We start from the raw sequence: 14,949 nt of genomic DNA, 5'->3' as shown, positions 1-14,949 counted from the left end.
GTTTCCTTTCATATGACAAAAAAATAATTAAAATTTGAAAGATGACAATATCTCAGGTAATGAGTTAGGGTTAGGGGTGAAAATATGAAATCTCTCTCTGAAATGTGATTGTGTTTTTGTGAAGTTAGCACTATCTCATGGTGATACACTGCAATTGGATGAATGGGCGTGTTTACAACACGCCGTGTCAGGACACACGAGAGAGAGGGGGGATTCCAGCCAATTGGCAGCCGGCTGGGAGCCGCCTGGTGGTTGGCTGGAAGCTGGCTGTAAACTGGTTGCAATTCGGCTGTAAACTGGCCAGGACAGCCCTCTTCAAGTTGCTCCTACTGTATAAGGACCTATAAGGACCTATCAGTGACTGAGAAAGGGTCCCTGTTACATATAGTTATGCACAGGGATTTTTTTTGTCTAATTCAATTAGAAAACAGAGGAAAAAAATTCAAATCATAAAAATCATAAAAACACTTTTTTATTTGCCTTGTTTGGGGGAAAAAAAAGAAAAGAGAGCCCTCAACTGCGAAGCTGCTCTGCAAAGCTGCTCTGCAAAGCTGCTCTGCAAAGTGCGCTACTCAGCGTAATGGTATGGTCCACTTTCTGGGGTGTCTGAAATCATATTAGAAGATTTTTCCAGGCATAAAAATGGGAAATAAATTGTGATGTTTACGATTACAGGTAAAAATGATATATAAATGTTTCAACCCCATGACCTGTTGTTTTCACCTCTTTTCGGGGGATCCAAGCCCCCCCTCATCCCCTCTGCAAATTGAACCATCCGTCTTACACCATAAATAATGAGGTTGACACGAATGTAACTCCTGTTTTTTTACATTTCCAAAAATAATGCTATGAATCCCATTTAAGTTTGAACATATCAAATGTATTTAAGATTCATTTCAATTTCTTAAAGCATTCTGTTCAAATCAAATCCCATCGTCATTGTATGCAACACTAGCACCAACACTCAGGTAGACATTTGGGGCTTAGTCTGCATTTGTTCACGTAATATATGGGAATGGACAATTCAAACCAGTGTTTTAACTATTTTGAATTATGTTGTATTTCTGGTGCTACTTCGCTAACATAGCACAAGAAAACATTTTAACAGAAGAATATAATACTTACACATGCAAGGTTGAGGACACACAATTTGCAAATACACAACTCACTTATACAAAACAGATGGAAAAGGAGCCCGCTAGTTAAAGGGGTGGAGGAACGAAGGAGTAGCTTCTTCACACAGAAAGGCCCCTGTTGTTATCGAACCAAGCCAAGTCACCAAAGAGCTGCCATGCCACCAAATTCAAATTCCATCACTGTTTATCACAAGCTTTCTTCATTCTGATCATTGGTAAGTCTTAATATGCCATTTAGTCGATAAGCACCAAATTTGGAGTCTGGGTCCATCACTCCAGTCAGTGAAGGAAGAGTTCATCTGGGGCAGAAAACACAATCTACACAACACTGGGAGAAGTTGAGAGCTGATGGATATAGACTCGTAAAAACTTGCCCAGCTATATATGTAGAAACTGCCTTGCGTCATAAAACATGATGTTGAGGGTTCTCTTAATATATTCCAAATACACAAGGGTCGTAAATAAATCACCACATCAAACTTAGTTAGGTTTATTTTTTGTGGTCAAACAACACAAGGTGGAAACTTAAGTCTGTTAGTCTATTCAGACGGACTTTGGGTTTAACTTTGCTTGTTGTCATTTGGGCTTGGGCTTAGGCTTTCATAAATTATTTGCGCCCCACAAATCATATTTAAACAAATATGAACAAACGTGGAATTTGTTCAAATCAATTCTAACATGAAGATATTCCTCCGGCCCTCCCCCTCCTACCAACAATCACTGTCACGAAAATGTAAAGCCTATTCGAGTAATTACAATATTATGTGATTAAATCAATTTAAACTTTATTAGGAATTCTTGATGACAATTATATTTCCATTTATTTATTTTGATTGATCCTGTAATTCATTATTTTGCAATTAGATTATTATTTCAACTCAAGCACCACGAGTGGTCGAGGTTTTTCTCTTTGAACGGCAGCAGCAGCAGCAGCAGCACACTTATTGGGGTGAAAGCTTGTGTTCATTTTATAACAGGAAAATGTTTCCAAAAAATGGCCAAACTGTAGCCCAACAAAAAACGTAGTGTAAATGGTTCATTATTTGCTGGAAACATCTATCACACAACTATTTACTTTATCGGGAATCAGAATCAAGTTTGTGGGGCTATAAAGCACTTTGCTTTTTGCTTTGCTTTTTGTGAAGTCGGCGAACAGCTTTTTTGTTATAGATCATTTTATCCACTACACTGTAGAATACTTACACACAGAGCCTCTGAGGTGATCTGGTGGAGTGATTTTCCGTTCTCTTGTTGACTAGCTACTTTCCTCCATTTTGACGTTATCAAAGAGCTCACAAAGAATCCAGGTAACTGATAGAGCAACAGTGCGTGTGATGGGTCAATATGACATATAATATTTGCATTTACAGCGTGCGTTTAAAAATGACACCCGCTGGGATACCAGGCACGATACTGCAAACACTCTGCTGCGCTCCCATTCTGAATTAGAACAGAGCATTATGGTTCAAATATGTAATCTTTCAGAAAGTTCAGATGATTGTTTGAATTTCAAATTAAAAGTCTCAGATTAAAGTTTCCATAAAAAACGATTTGACGCTGCACTGCATTAAATGTTTAGGGTGGTTATAGTCACAGTAGCTAAATGGTGAGGTTGCCAACATTTGCATAGCATCCTGACAAAATGGGTACTGAACTTTAAAAGAAAAATGGGTAAAAGAAAAATAGCTACCATGATTTTTCTGCCCCATAAGACTCTTTGTCTCCAGGAAACTTCATTTTTGGACATGGAACACACTCTGCCCTACACAGCACAGTGTGTCCCCCTCCCCCTGGGGAGTAATAATGTGAGAAAGAACAAGACCAAGATTAGTCATTAACATTAAGTGCCCATGATCTGGAATAACACTACACACCTTTGTGACGGTGCCAGGAGTTCTGCAAAGTTTGAATCCAACTCTCTGTCTGGTACTGTCATGAATCCTCCCTGATCTCCCAATATTTATATTTGTTTTCATGTTTTTCACCTGCTTTCACCTGGTCATTTCCTCATGCCAAGTCACTGACTTTAATGTCATTTCAGATCCGCCCACTCTCTTTTGCTTTGCTGTCACTCCCTTCCTTCACCTGGTTTCCCCTGCCTGCAGCTCATTCCGTCGTTAGTCCCTTAGTAAAAATACCAGTCCACTTCCCTTTATTCTCAGCAAGATTGTCTCTGGCATTATGCTGATCTTTCCCGCAGTACAACTGTTTCCGGTACCTTCCATCGGAACCTCTGCCTGATTGCTTGGACTCTGCTTCTGTCTGTTTCCTTCGATCCTGTTTCTCTGCCTGTTCCCTGCTGAATAAATTTGCCTTCTCTAACTGATCTCACGATTTTGACCCCTGCCTGTTTTTTTGAATAAACCAATTGGACTTTGACTTCTTAAATGATTATTTTTGTGTTGTGCTTATGGGTTCACATCCGTTCTGATCCGATTTGAGTCAGTGACTGTTTCAGTACAATCTGGCCATAAATGAACCCAGCCAACTCAGAGGCTCTCAGACGAGAGATGGCAGCACAGGCTTGTGCTCTACACCAACACGAGGAACAACTCATCGCCATTGCTGGGGCTCTCCAGGAATCCTCCACACAATGACAAACGTTTGGAGGCTCTTTGCGACCGGATCTAGCTGCTCAAACTGGTCAGTCTAATAATGGCTGCTGCATCATCTACCAGTTCTTCTGCTCATGCTGTTTGCAGTCCGGAACCTCACCCCTCCGCTGCTGAAAGCTTCTCCAGAGCTCCAGGTACCTGCAGGTCATTCCTCATGCTCTGCTCGTTAACATTTTAACTGCAATCCCTCACATATCTCAATGATATGTCACGGGGGGCTTTTATGGTCTCCCAGCTCACGGGTCTCGGTCCGGGGTTCCCCCAAGTGGGAGAACCTCTGCTCTTCGGTGACTGCCTTCTCTGACGGTCTCCAGAGGTCGACCAAGCTACACTTGGCTGTGAGGCTGCTTGTAGATATTTTAACCCAGTCCAGGGAGGCCGGCGCATTATTGACCATTCCATTGAGTTTCAGACCCTTGCAGCAGACAGCAATTGAAATTGGTCATCGCTGGCCGACGCCTTTTACCACAGGCTTTCTGATGCTCGGGACCCGCTGGCAGATCTGAACACTCAATACCATGGACATCTCCTGGAGCTGAGGTGTGAGATGGCACTGACCAGTCATTCCCAGGGTCTTCTGCGACCACCAGCATAGCCCTCTCCTTCCTTGACAGATCTTTCCTCGAGCATCCATAGCGCCTCGGCAGAGCCCATGCAGCTGAACAACAGTGCCGCTGGGGAGAGAACTGCTGTCTGTACTGTGGCCATGGGGGCCATTACATGTCCAACTGTCCGGTAAAAGGAGGGGCTCATCAGTAAACCAGAAGGCACTGGTGAGCCATGAAATCCAGTCCGAAAGACCCTTGCTCAGCTGGGATTGGCCGAGCCATCTCACACGATGCCGGTTCTCATTGACTCTGGAGCTGATGCTAAGTTTTTCGACTACCTCCTGGCAGAGCAACTGGGCATTCCTTGGGAGCCTTTGTCGAAGCCCTTCGACGCCAGAGCTCTTCATGGTCACCTTCTCTGCTACATCACTCATTGTACTGTTCCTGTACATCTTGGCATATCAGGTAACTATCATGTACTCTTGCTTTCCACCTGAAAGATTCTCCTCAACTATCGGTTATCTTGGGTTTCCCTTGGCTCCTGAACCATCATCCAAAAATTGACCTGGGAACGGGTTCCATTCTACAATTAAGCTCATATTGCAACTCAGTATGCCTCAGATCCGTCTCCTGTCCCAAGTTCTCCTCCTCCCGCAGAATTCCCTGACTTTTCTGGGGTACCTCCTGAGTGCTTGCCTCTGAAGGAGGTGTTCAACAAAGCTCGGGCCACCTCGCTTCCACCTCATTGGCCCTACGACTGCAGTATTGAGCTTCTTCCTGGTTCTATGCCCACTCCCTGTCCATCCCCGAGACATAGGCAATGGAGGCCTCAGTCCAGGAGCCGTTAGTAGCGGGTATTGTTCCACCCTCTTTATCTCCAGCGAGAGCAGACTTCTTCTTTGTGGGGAAGAAGGACAAGTGCTGCGACCCTGCATCAACTATTGTGGTCTGAACAATATAAGGGTGAAGAACAGTACCCTATCTACTCGTGTCGTCTGCTTTCAAGCTCCTGCAGGGGGCAACCATGTTCACCAAACTGGATCTCCGAAACTCTGCAGATTACAGTTTTTTAATAATTTTGTACAACTGTGCACAACACGAGATACATCAAGGCCATATTAAATTCCGCATCCTGCAATGGTACAGCCACTGTGCATTTAAACTTCTATGGTAAAATGGAAACAGTAACCTCAATGTTAATGGACCCTGAGCATACCTGTCAACCCTCCTGTTTTTCCCGGGATTCTCTGGTATTCAACCTTTCCCTCCCGCTGCCCTCCCGTTTAAATATTTTGTGTAAATCTACCATATTTTTTACCTTTCTAAAAATAAAAGAAAAAGCTTGGCAGCAACGTTGATGGTAGGCTGCACAATCAAAGCGATCTCCGTTCCGCGATCAGAGCGATCTCGCCTGCACGATCAGGGTGATCTCTTCGTCGCGATCAGAGTGATCTTCCCTGTGAGATCTCTCCACCACAACTTCCCTCCACTCAGCTGCAAGTCCCCGTTTCCCGTTTCTCCAAACAAAACCAATAAAAACTGTGTTTTTTTTTATTGTAGACGTATTTATTTTCGTCCGTTTCCTAATTGAATGAAAGAAAAGAAAGGCCTGTGCTCGAGGGGGGACTTTCTCAGTCACTCTCTTACAACCCCCCCCCCCCCCCCCTCCCCACTAGCTAACTCACTGACTTGCTAAAGAGTCTCTCACACATGCTGTAGGTGTTTCTATGGGTTTGCTGCCACAATAGCAAACTGCATTTTTTCCTCTCTTTGAAAATAAGATATGACAAGCACTTAGGATGTCTGCACAGTAATGAGTCCCATGCATCTGTCCAGCTTTGTTATAAACTGTGGAAATGTCATCTTGATACAGAGATGTGACTGACTCTATTCCCCATTCATCTTCCATGGCTGCTCCCTCCACTGCATCTGTTATTTATAGATCTCTACTTTTATTCACTTGTTCCTTTGCTTTATTTTTGTCTGAATCTGTGATACATATATACGTTTTTACTCGGAATTTAACAAGCTGCCATATATAATAGTAAATATTTCAGAAAGGGAATATCTTTAGTATATATATATATTATTATTATTTTTTTTTTAATTGACAAATGTATTTATTTATTTATAATATTATATATATATATATATATATATTTCCCCACTTTTCTCATTTTCTCATTCTCAACTCCTCTTAATGGCTTCTTTTTTATTTTAATGACAGCATTGTCTATTGGTTACCAATGTCCAAGGGAACTTTTCTTTACGAATGTTTCTTAAGTACACCTGTAAGTTCTAGGGCTGGGTAGCGTCAGAAATACTGCGACCAATACTGATACGCATAGCTTGGCTATAATTCCAGCTCTTAAACAAGAGAGAGATAATGTACTACTAGCAGTTCTTTAACTCAGATGAACCCCTATCAGGGTGTTCAGGTCTTCCGAAGGCCGACAAACGAAGAAAAATAGTCCAGAACAACATAGCTAGTACTGCAAAAACTGCACATTTTTCTGATTGGCCATTACTTAGAAACCCCAATAGTCCAGAAAATGTTGGGTTAGATATATATATATATATATATATATATATATATATATATATATATATATATATATATACTGTATATAATTTATTAAGATATGAATATATTAAAATATCAAGATATTTAAGAACAATACAAACAAAATACTAATACAAACAACAAGATTACATTTATGCACCTTCCTGCATCCGCGTGTATGTAGGAAATAAAATATGAATCGTTTTTGCAGGAAATATTTCATATTTATTATTATTTGTATTTTCCAATTTTGCTTTTTGCTTTGTTTGGTTATATATGGAAGTGTCCTATTTGTCCTACATTTGTGAAAGTACTCCCCTTGGTAAAACATTAGTAAACATGTCAACATGTAGATTCTGACTCATAGCTGAGTGACTGCTCTCTCCCTATATGCATGTTTCACTCTTTTCAAATTCCTTAAAATGCAGCATGCCCACCAATGCAACGAAAGTGTTTCCAACCACGTATGTTAAAACTAGTGACCATCTCATGAAAAAAATTTATGGAGTGAGCATTTTTTTTTCAGGCTTCATGAGGAGGAAAAGAGATTTAAGCCCACACTATCTGCCTTCCAGTTCCAGCACCTCCTGTACAACCTGACAGCGCTCCGAATCAGCAACGCAGGTGGAGAGAACTGTAAGTCCAAGTTTCTGTGTGTGTATGTCTGTATTTATTATCCTGGAGTGGGGTGTGGATGGAATGCTGATTGAAAAAAGAATTGTAAGTATTAATGATAGACAGTAAGATATATTCCAAGAAATGAGCCATGTGGATTTTACTACACGCTCCATGAAGAGAAGTCTATGGAAAAACACTTCAGAGTTCCCTCGCAAACAACAAACTTGTGCATTTTCAACTGTGATACAAAAATGATGGACGGATGGATGGATGGATGGATGGATGGAGGGATGGATGGATGGAGGGATGGATGGATGGATGAATGGATGGATGGATGGATGGATGGATGGAGGGATGGATGGATGGATGTTTGCTGCATACCCCTTAAGATTAAGCTGTATTTCTAAAAATCCATTCAGCTTTCCTATACCTAAAGACATTATTCTCTATCCTGGTTTATTTGTCTGTCTGCTCAGGAATCAAAAACGGCCTGAAATTTAGAGATTGGATTTTGAACTCATTTACGATGCAGTTCAATAGCTTCATCAGCTAGGAGGCTTTAGGTATTTTGGTGAAGTTGATTCAATGCGGAGCTGAATGCCCCGTGACTAGCATCTATTCTTGACGTCTTTTAATGAAGAAAATGTGTTATTTCTCACCAAGAAGTTTCCTGTGACATATTCAATGTGGCGTACTGCACTTGTGCCCAATGGAAGTTTTGTGCTATGCAACATGGACCCATCATAGCAATGATACTGGGGGGGATCTGTCCCAGCCTGAAGGTATTTTACATGTTTTTAGAGAATTGTGCAGCCTTGTATACTACGTTTTCTCTTCCTCACATACATCATAACCAAAGTCTGTTATTTTTAAATGAAACCAAAGAAACCCTACCTATGCATTCATGGAATATTTTGGGGTTTGTTTGTTTTTAATCTGACTACAACAATGACTCTTCTCGAGCTCTCCTTCCATCTGATAGTCTGTATTTTTATCAGGGGCCTGGTCTGAGAGCCATTATGGTGGATTACAGCACCGACATGACAGAGCAGCTGGCCAAAATAACTAATTAGGGCTGAGCGCAATGAGCACTGATGTACACGCCATGGTGCAGGGACGAGAAAATTAGGAAGTTACGTGCATGCAGCAAATGGAAGCGCAGGAACGCACACACTCTTATAGAAAACCATTTCATGGAGCCACCCAGCCGGCGTTAACCCACAAACACATTCAAGTACACAATTTACACTGGCTCCTTTGAACATCATAAGAGAGAAACTCTGCTAATGACTTGAGTTAGGTCTCAAATTAGTTCCCAAACAGTGTTAGAAGTGTCTTATCACTGCAGGCGGCATAGCAGACGCTAAATATCAAAATCCCATAAAAGCCCTAGTCTCCTTCGTACCCTCCAACTCTTTTTTTTCCCACTTTTCTCATTTTCTCATTCTCAACTCCTCTTAATGGCTTCTTTTTTATTTTAATGACAGCATTGTCTATTGGTTACCAATGTCACAAGGGAACTTTTCTTTATGAGTGTTTCTTAAGTACACCTGTAAGTTCTAGGGCTGGGTAGCGTCAGAAATACCGCGACCAATACTGATACGCATAGCTTGGCTATAATTCCAGCTCTTAAACAAGAGAGAGATAATGTACTACTAGCAGTTGTTTAACACAGATGAACCCCTATCAGGGTGTTCAGGTCTTCTGAAGGACAACAAACGAAGAAAAATAGTCCAGAACAACATAGCTAGTACTGCAAAAATTGCCCATTTTTCCGATTGCCCATTACTTAGAAACCCCAATAGTCCAGAAAATGTTGGGTTAGAGATGGTCAAGTTTAGATATTAGGTTAGAGATGGTTAAGTTTAGATATATGGTGAGAGATTGTTAAGTTTAGGTATAAGGTTAGAGATGGTTAAGTATTGATATAAGGTGATAGGTGGTTAAGTTTAGGTATAAGGTGAGAGATGGTTAAGTTTAGATATAATGTTAGAGATGGTTAAGTTTAGGTATAAGGTTAGAGATGTTTAAGTTAAGATATAACGTTAGAGATGGTTACATTTAGATATAAGGTTAAAGATGGTTACGTTTGGATATAAGGCTAGAGATGTTTAAGTTTAGATATAAGGTTAGGGATTGTTATGTTTAGATATATGGTTAGAGATGGTTAGGCTTATGTGTAAGCTTAGAGATGGTTATGTTAAGATATAAGGATAGAGATGGTCAAGTGACCATTCAGAATCCAGTACTGTCAGGGTTCGCCTGGGTCCTTCCGGCATCGGCCACTAGATGCCGCCAGTACTGCCTCATCAATGTTGCCTTGTTTCACCTGTTTCTGTTTCCGATTACCCAGCCTCATTATGTCATGTTTCACCTGTGTCTCGTTTTGTCTTTCCTATTTACACCCGGTCTTTTGTGTCCTTCCGGGCTCAGCCTTGAGTTTGTCTAGCCTCCTGACAACGCTCTCGTTTCCAAGCCCACAAAATTCTTATTTGTTTTGGGGGTTTTTTTGTCCGTTTTTTGTACTTGTTTCAAGTAAACCTTTATTTTTGCCACCTCGCCTCTGCCTCGTTCTCTGCACCTGGGTTCACTCAGCATACCACGCAACAAGTACTCCACAGAGCCGTGAGAGTGAGTCATACGGTATACAGCTGGAAGAGTCTCCTCCAAAAAAAAAAATAACATTGCAAATTTGCTCTTACTGTACAAAACCTTGAAATTGAATGGCAAAGACTGTTTTAATACTTATTTCTATCAATGCAATTTGCTGAATACCATAAAGGTATGGAATCTCAGTACAATGCTCTAGTAAGTTCATGGGAAAAAGGCTTGATGCGTGTCAGCCATTAAACTCCTTGATCAAAGGGGGCCAAGGCAAAGCTGTTCTTAGAAAATAAAAATTGTGATTTGCTTAATGAGATTCAGAAGAGTGAGCAACTGGGTCTTGAGTTAGAAGCCTCTAAATTAATGTAAATACAAAGTTCAGCGTGTAAAAACTGTTTTTAATTGCTCACATTCCCCACTGAATAAGCTCATATAATTCAGTAGCCAGAGAGCAGAGTAAAGGTCAGGGGCTAAGGTGAGTCAGGAGGAGGGGCGTGAGGGATGATCATCCCTCAGAGGTGCAAATGAACCAGGTTTCATCACCGCTCAGCCAGTGGCTGGATCACGACTTGTTAGAAGCCAAGGTCTCTTCTATCCTCTTGTTCTCGTTTGAGATTTCTCCTAATTATCTACCTACATAGATACACTGAAGATACCATTCCTCTGCTTTCGTATCTCTCGTTTCACTCGGGCACACACACATGCACAGATTCTCTAGCTCAGTGTTTCCTAACCTTTTTTTCTGCCAAGGCAACGCTTTTTTTTTTTTTTGTTGTGCAATGAAATGATCCCACGGCACTAAAACTTGATCCTGTTAACAACGAAAAATGTCACAAAACACACAATCATGTAGAAGTGTGCTATTTATTATTGGGAGTTATTATGACCTCCCAATACTAAGTGATGCGAGACTTGCAAACGATTCATTCATAGCGAACAAATTGTTTAAATGACTTAGTAGGCGGGAGTCACTCCAGCAAAAGAGTGGGCAAGTAAGTGAATGTTCGACCCTCAAAATGAAAATAATGACTGTCTGTCTGACTGAAGTCCAAGGCACACAAAAAAGCACTTGGCATTTGGCATAATCCATAACGAATGGGACTGATTTACACTTTGCATGCCACCAAAAGAAACAATTGGGACAGAATTAAATGATTCTTGGGAGAATTCCATTCACAACTAAGAGTCAATCCAACACTTCTCATTCTGATTCACTGGAAGTCCTCCCTTTCTCACTGTGCGTTACACCAACTGAATCAAACAAACCAAAGAGTTGTAAAATTGAACGACTCTTTACTGAGTGACTCATCAAGAACCGAAACTCAAAATAGAGTCAAACCCTACAACACTAGTCGTTCAGTGCTCAAGTTTCTCACATTCAATGTGAAACTTTAGCTGTGAACACAGAGCTGCTATTCTGGCTGGAACTGATGAATTAATACAGCCTCTCAATTTTGATATTGAAACACAAGAGCTAGTTTCCATTATTGATGCATTTTAAGTGGAATTTGAAGCATCTTCACTGGTCACCAGTGTGGTTGAAAAACACAGCTCCAGCTCACCACCATTGAACCATGTGTCCACAGTAAAGCCAGACATAGACACACCTGACCATAAGCGTGCTGGGAGTTTTATGTTTCTAGGTTCAGTTCACAGTGTTCTGTCCCCCATCATTATTCATGAATGGCGAAAGAGGCATCCAGAGTCCCAGGAGAATTCACATTTCTGTCATACCTCCACCGCTCAGTCTGCCTCAACTGTCCTCCCCTGTCCTCGCCTTTATTCTGCTGCCGTAATTTATTAACTTGTTTTATCAATGATTCCCGACTGAGGAATGTATAAGCACATGTGCGAATGTGTGAGTGTGCATGTGGTTGCAACTATGTCTGTACAGTAAGAATTAAATGGTGTACAGGTGTGTGGGTGTATTTTTTCGTTCTGTGTATATATTCGTCCATGGTGCGGTGTGGTATTTATTTGAAAAAGTGTTAATTGAAGCTGTAAACAGAGCTGTTATGTTACCTTGTTTCATAACAAACCTGCTATGAAACAAGATAGTACGGACACAATTGTAACAATGGCTAAAAACCCACAGATTCACAGGAAGCAATAACACACAACATAAACAATGATACATAAGTACATACAGTATATCCATGCATGCATATTTACTGTACATGTATACACGTATACATATATACATACACTCATAATTATGTACATAAATACATGTATAAATATTTACATACATACATGCATATATACGTATACAGTATACATACAGTACATACCATATATATATACGTTACACACATTCATACACATCCATACAGTATATTCATATATTCATACATTCATTTTACGAAACTGAAAAAATATGCTCCTCTCTCCTCAGACACATCCCAGCTCTCAGGGGTGACTCTCTCTTCTGCCGCCCTCTCCTCCGGCACAACGCACCCTTCCGCCCCGTGGGTAGAGCTGTGTTCCTGTCCCACAAACTTTATCGGCCAGTTCTGTGAGTTCTGCGCCCCAGGATTCACCAGGGAGGAGCCAGGCAGAGGGCCGCGCTCATCCTGCGTGCTGTGTAACTGCCACCATCACGGAGCCTGCCACCCAGAAACAGGTGCACATGGCCACTTCACTCAGGCGATATTTTGAAGGAATACCCAAGTCCTTGTACCCAGAGATGTAATTTCATTTATAGATACAACATATACAAACACTATGCAATGAAAGATGATTACGATATCTGAAATATGGAATGTAATAGAAGTAACTCTATTGTATAACTAGTGTTGATAAGTATTTTACAGAATATGATGTTACCTGAATGTCTCTTCTATGGTTTCCTACAATGAAGTACTTTACATTTTTTTTTATATCAATTCAGATCACACATGAGAGTTGTGATTTATTTGGCCCAAAAACAAATATTTTAAATAATTTAGTTCCTTTTCAAATCTTTTCAGCAGTCAAACATAATTCTGTAAAATCGAATACACCCTGAATATAAGCTGCGTCTGAACTTCCCGCAACAGGAATAATGTGATATACATTTCAACAAAATATCCAAATCATGTTAGCACACACAAGCTGATGTATTTTTATTCAGAAACAAGGTTTATTTTTGTTAGCTCAAGTGCTGTGTGTGTGTGTTGTGTTTACGGCTGAGAGCCGACTTTTGGGTCAGGTATAAGGTGCTTCTTAAATTGGTTTTCCCATCCAGGAAGCAATGTTATTGTTGATTCTGCATTGTATGGGGCAATGAGATTCATCTCTTGATGTGGTTGTGACCATAAGGACAAGGTGTTCTGTTACCAGCTCAATATATAAAGCAGATGTGGCAAAGTCGTTAAGTTTGCTGTTGCATCACAGTTTAAAGATATACTTTGCCATTTTCACATGCACATGCTTTATTCAATAGTGACAGTGCAGGGAGAAAGGGGCAGAGAGAGAGGGGATGACATGCAGCAAATGGCTTCATGTCAGAATCGAACCTGGGCTGCTGTGATAAGGACTCAGACTTGTATATGGTGCACTCTACTCGGTGAGCCACCGGGGCGCCCGTGGCCTGCACTTTAGAATGAGAACAATCTAAGCAACTGCATCTCAAAGACAGCATCCTCCAGGGATTTTTACTCAATAGAATCCCTAGGCTTTAGAGAGAATAGTTGGATCGACAAAAAAAACCAGTGAGTTCTGTGGACGAAAACACGTCATTAATGAGAGAGGTCAGCGGATAAATGGCTGACTCATTCAAACTTTAACAGAAGGGCCAGAAACAGTCAACACATTGTACCTGAAGCTGATGGCTAAAGCATCAACTCCAACCAAATCGAAATTGGATGACTGGAGATGATTGGAAAAATGCTACCTGTTTTATTCTTGATGGGAGGTTCATCGAGAACCTACCAGCTGCATATGATGCTCTTTGCAAAATGTGACAAAGCTCTCCACCATACTCCTCCTCTCCTGTAGCAAGCCAAAACAAAAGAGTCATTGGGGAAAAACCTGTAGGGTGATATAACCCGGTGTTTTGACTTGAAACACAGTCCTTTGTTGCGCTGCAGAGATCGGCCATGCCTCCATGCCAGAACCGCTGCTGTAGAAACACGAACCCCTGGTGTCCTGGTGGTGAGTTGGTGTTCTGGAAAACCACAGCGTGGTAACCACCACTGACCCTGCGAGCATCTTCCAAGCAGCAGCAGAATGGTGGTGAAAGTGCTTTTTGGTTCCTACTTGACTCATGGCACATGATTCATGTGTGTAATATGCAAAATAAGTAGGTGGTCAAGGAAACCTACCATAACTGCAGGGTGAGGGATGGCTTCTTGTCAAACCTACTTTAAAACCTCATTAGCCAGTTTTCTGTCCCTGTAAATCACTGTTGCTGACAGGTGGAGTCTCTGAGGGCCCAACCCACTCAGGCAAGTCAATGAAAATAGCCATTTTGAACATTCTAGATGGTTGCATTCACGTGCAGAGATATTGCAGCACATTTTTTATTTCATGTGATCTTGAGGTCTGTTAGGTCAAGCAGGCAATTCTATCTATCTATCTATCTATCTATCTATCGACACATCTATTGATCCTTTTATCTCTCATTTATATCTCTTTCTTTCTGTTCATTGATTGATTGATTGCCTGATAATTTTCTATTTCAGACATTCAAGAAACAATATATAAGAAACATGGGAAATAACCATTAAAGATAAACAAAGATAAAACAACTAAATTAAAGAAAAACATGCACATTCGTCACAAAAAATACACTTATTTTCTTCTGCCCCTATACAATACAGTCTTAATCTAATAAAGCTATTACCATACAGTAATTTGAGTTAATCTGTCCGTCTATTTATTCA

General features: G+C 40.9%; 1 protein-coding gene across 1 annotated transcript in view; it reads left to right on the top strand.

The window, feature by feature from the left end:
* Positions 1–14,949, top strand: part of lamc3 (laminin, gamma 3) — a gene marked incomplete at its 5' end in the record, with an annotated part of 138,338 nt that overhangs the window by 82,370 nt on the left and 41,019 nt on the right. Inside the window, 2 exons of the mRNA XM_080018330.1 lie at positions 7,389–7,498; positions 12,480–12,707. Coding sequence (XP_079874456.1) covers positions 7,389–7,498; positions 12,480–12,707 — 338 coding nt within the window. The remainder of the gene's footprint in view (positions 1–7,388; positions 7,499–12,479; positions 12,708–14,949) is intronic.

Source organism: Zeus faber (assembly GCF_960531495.2).
Source record: "Zeus faber genome assembly, chromosome: 17".
Classification (NCBI taxonomy): Eukaryota; Metazoa; Chordata; class Actinopteri; order Zeiformes; family Zeidae; genus Zeus; species Zeus faber.
This window is presented reverse-complemented; position numbering and strand designations above follow the sequence as displayed.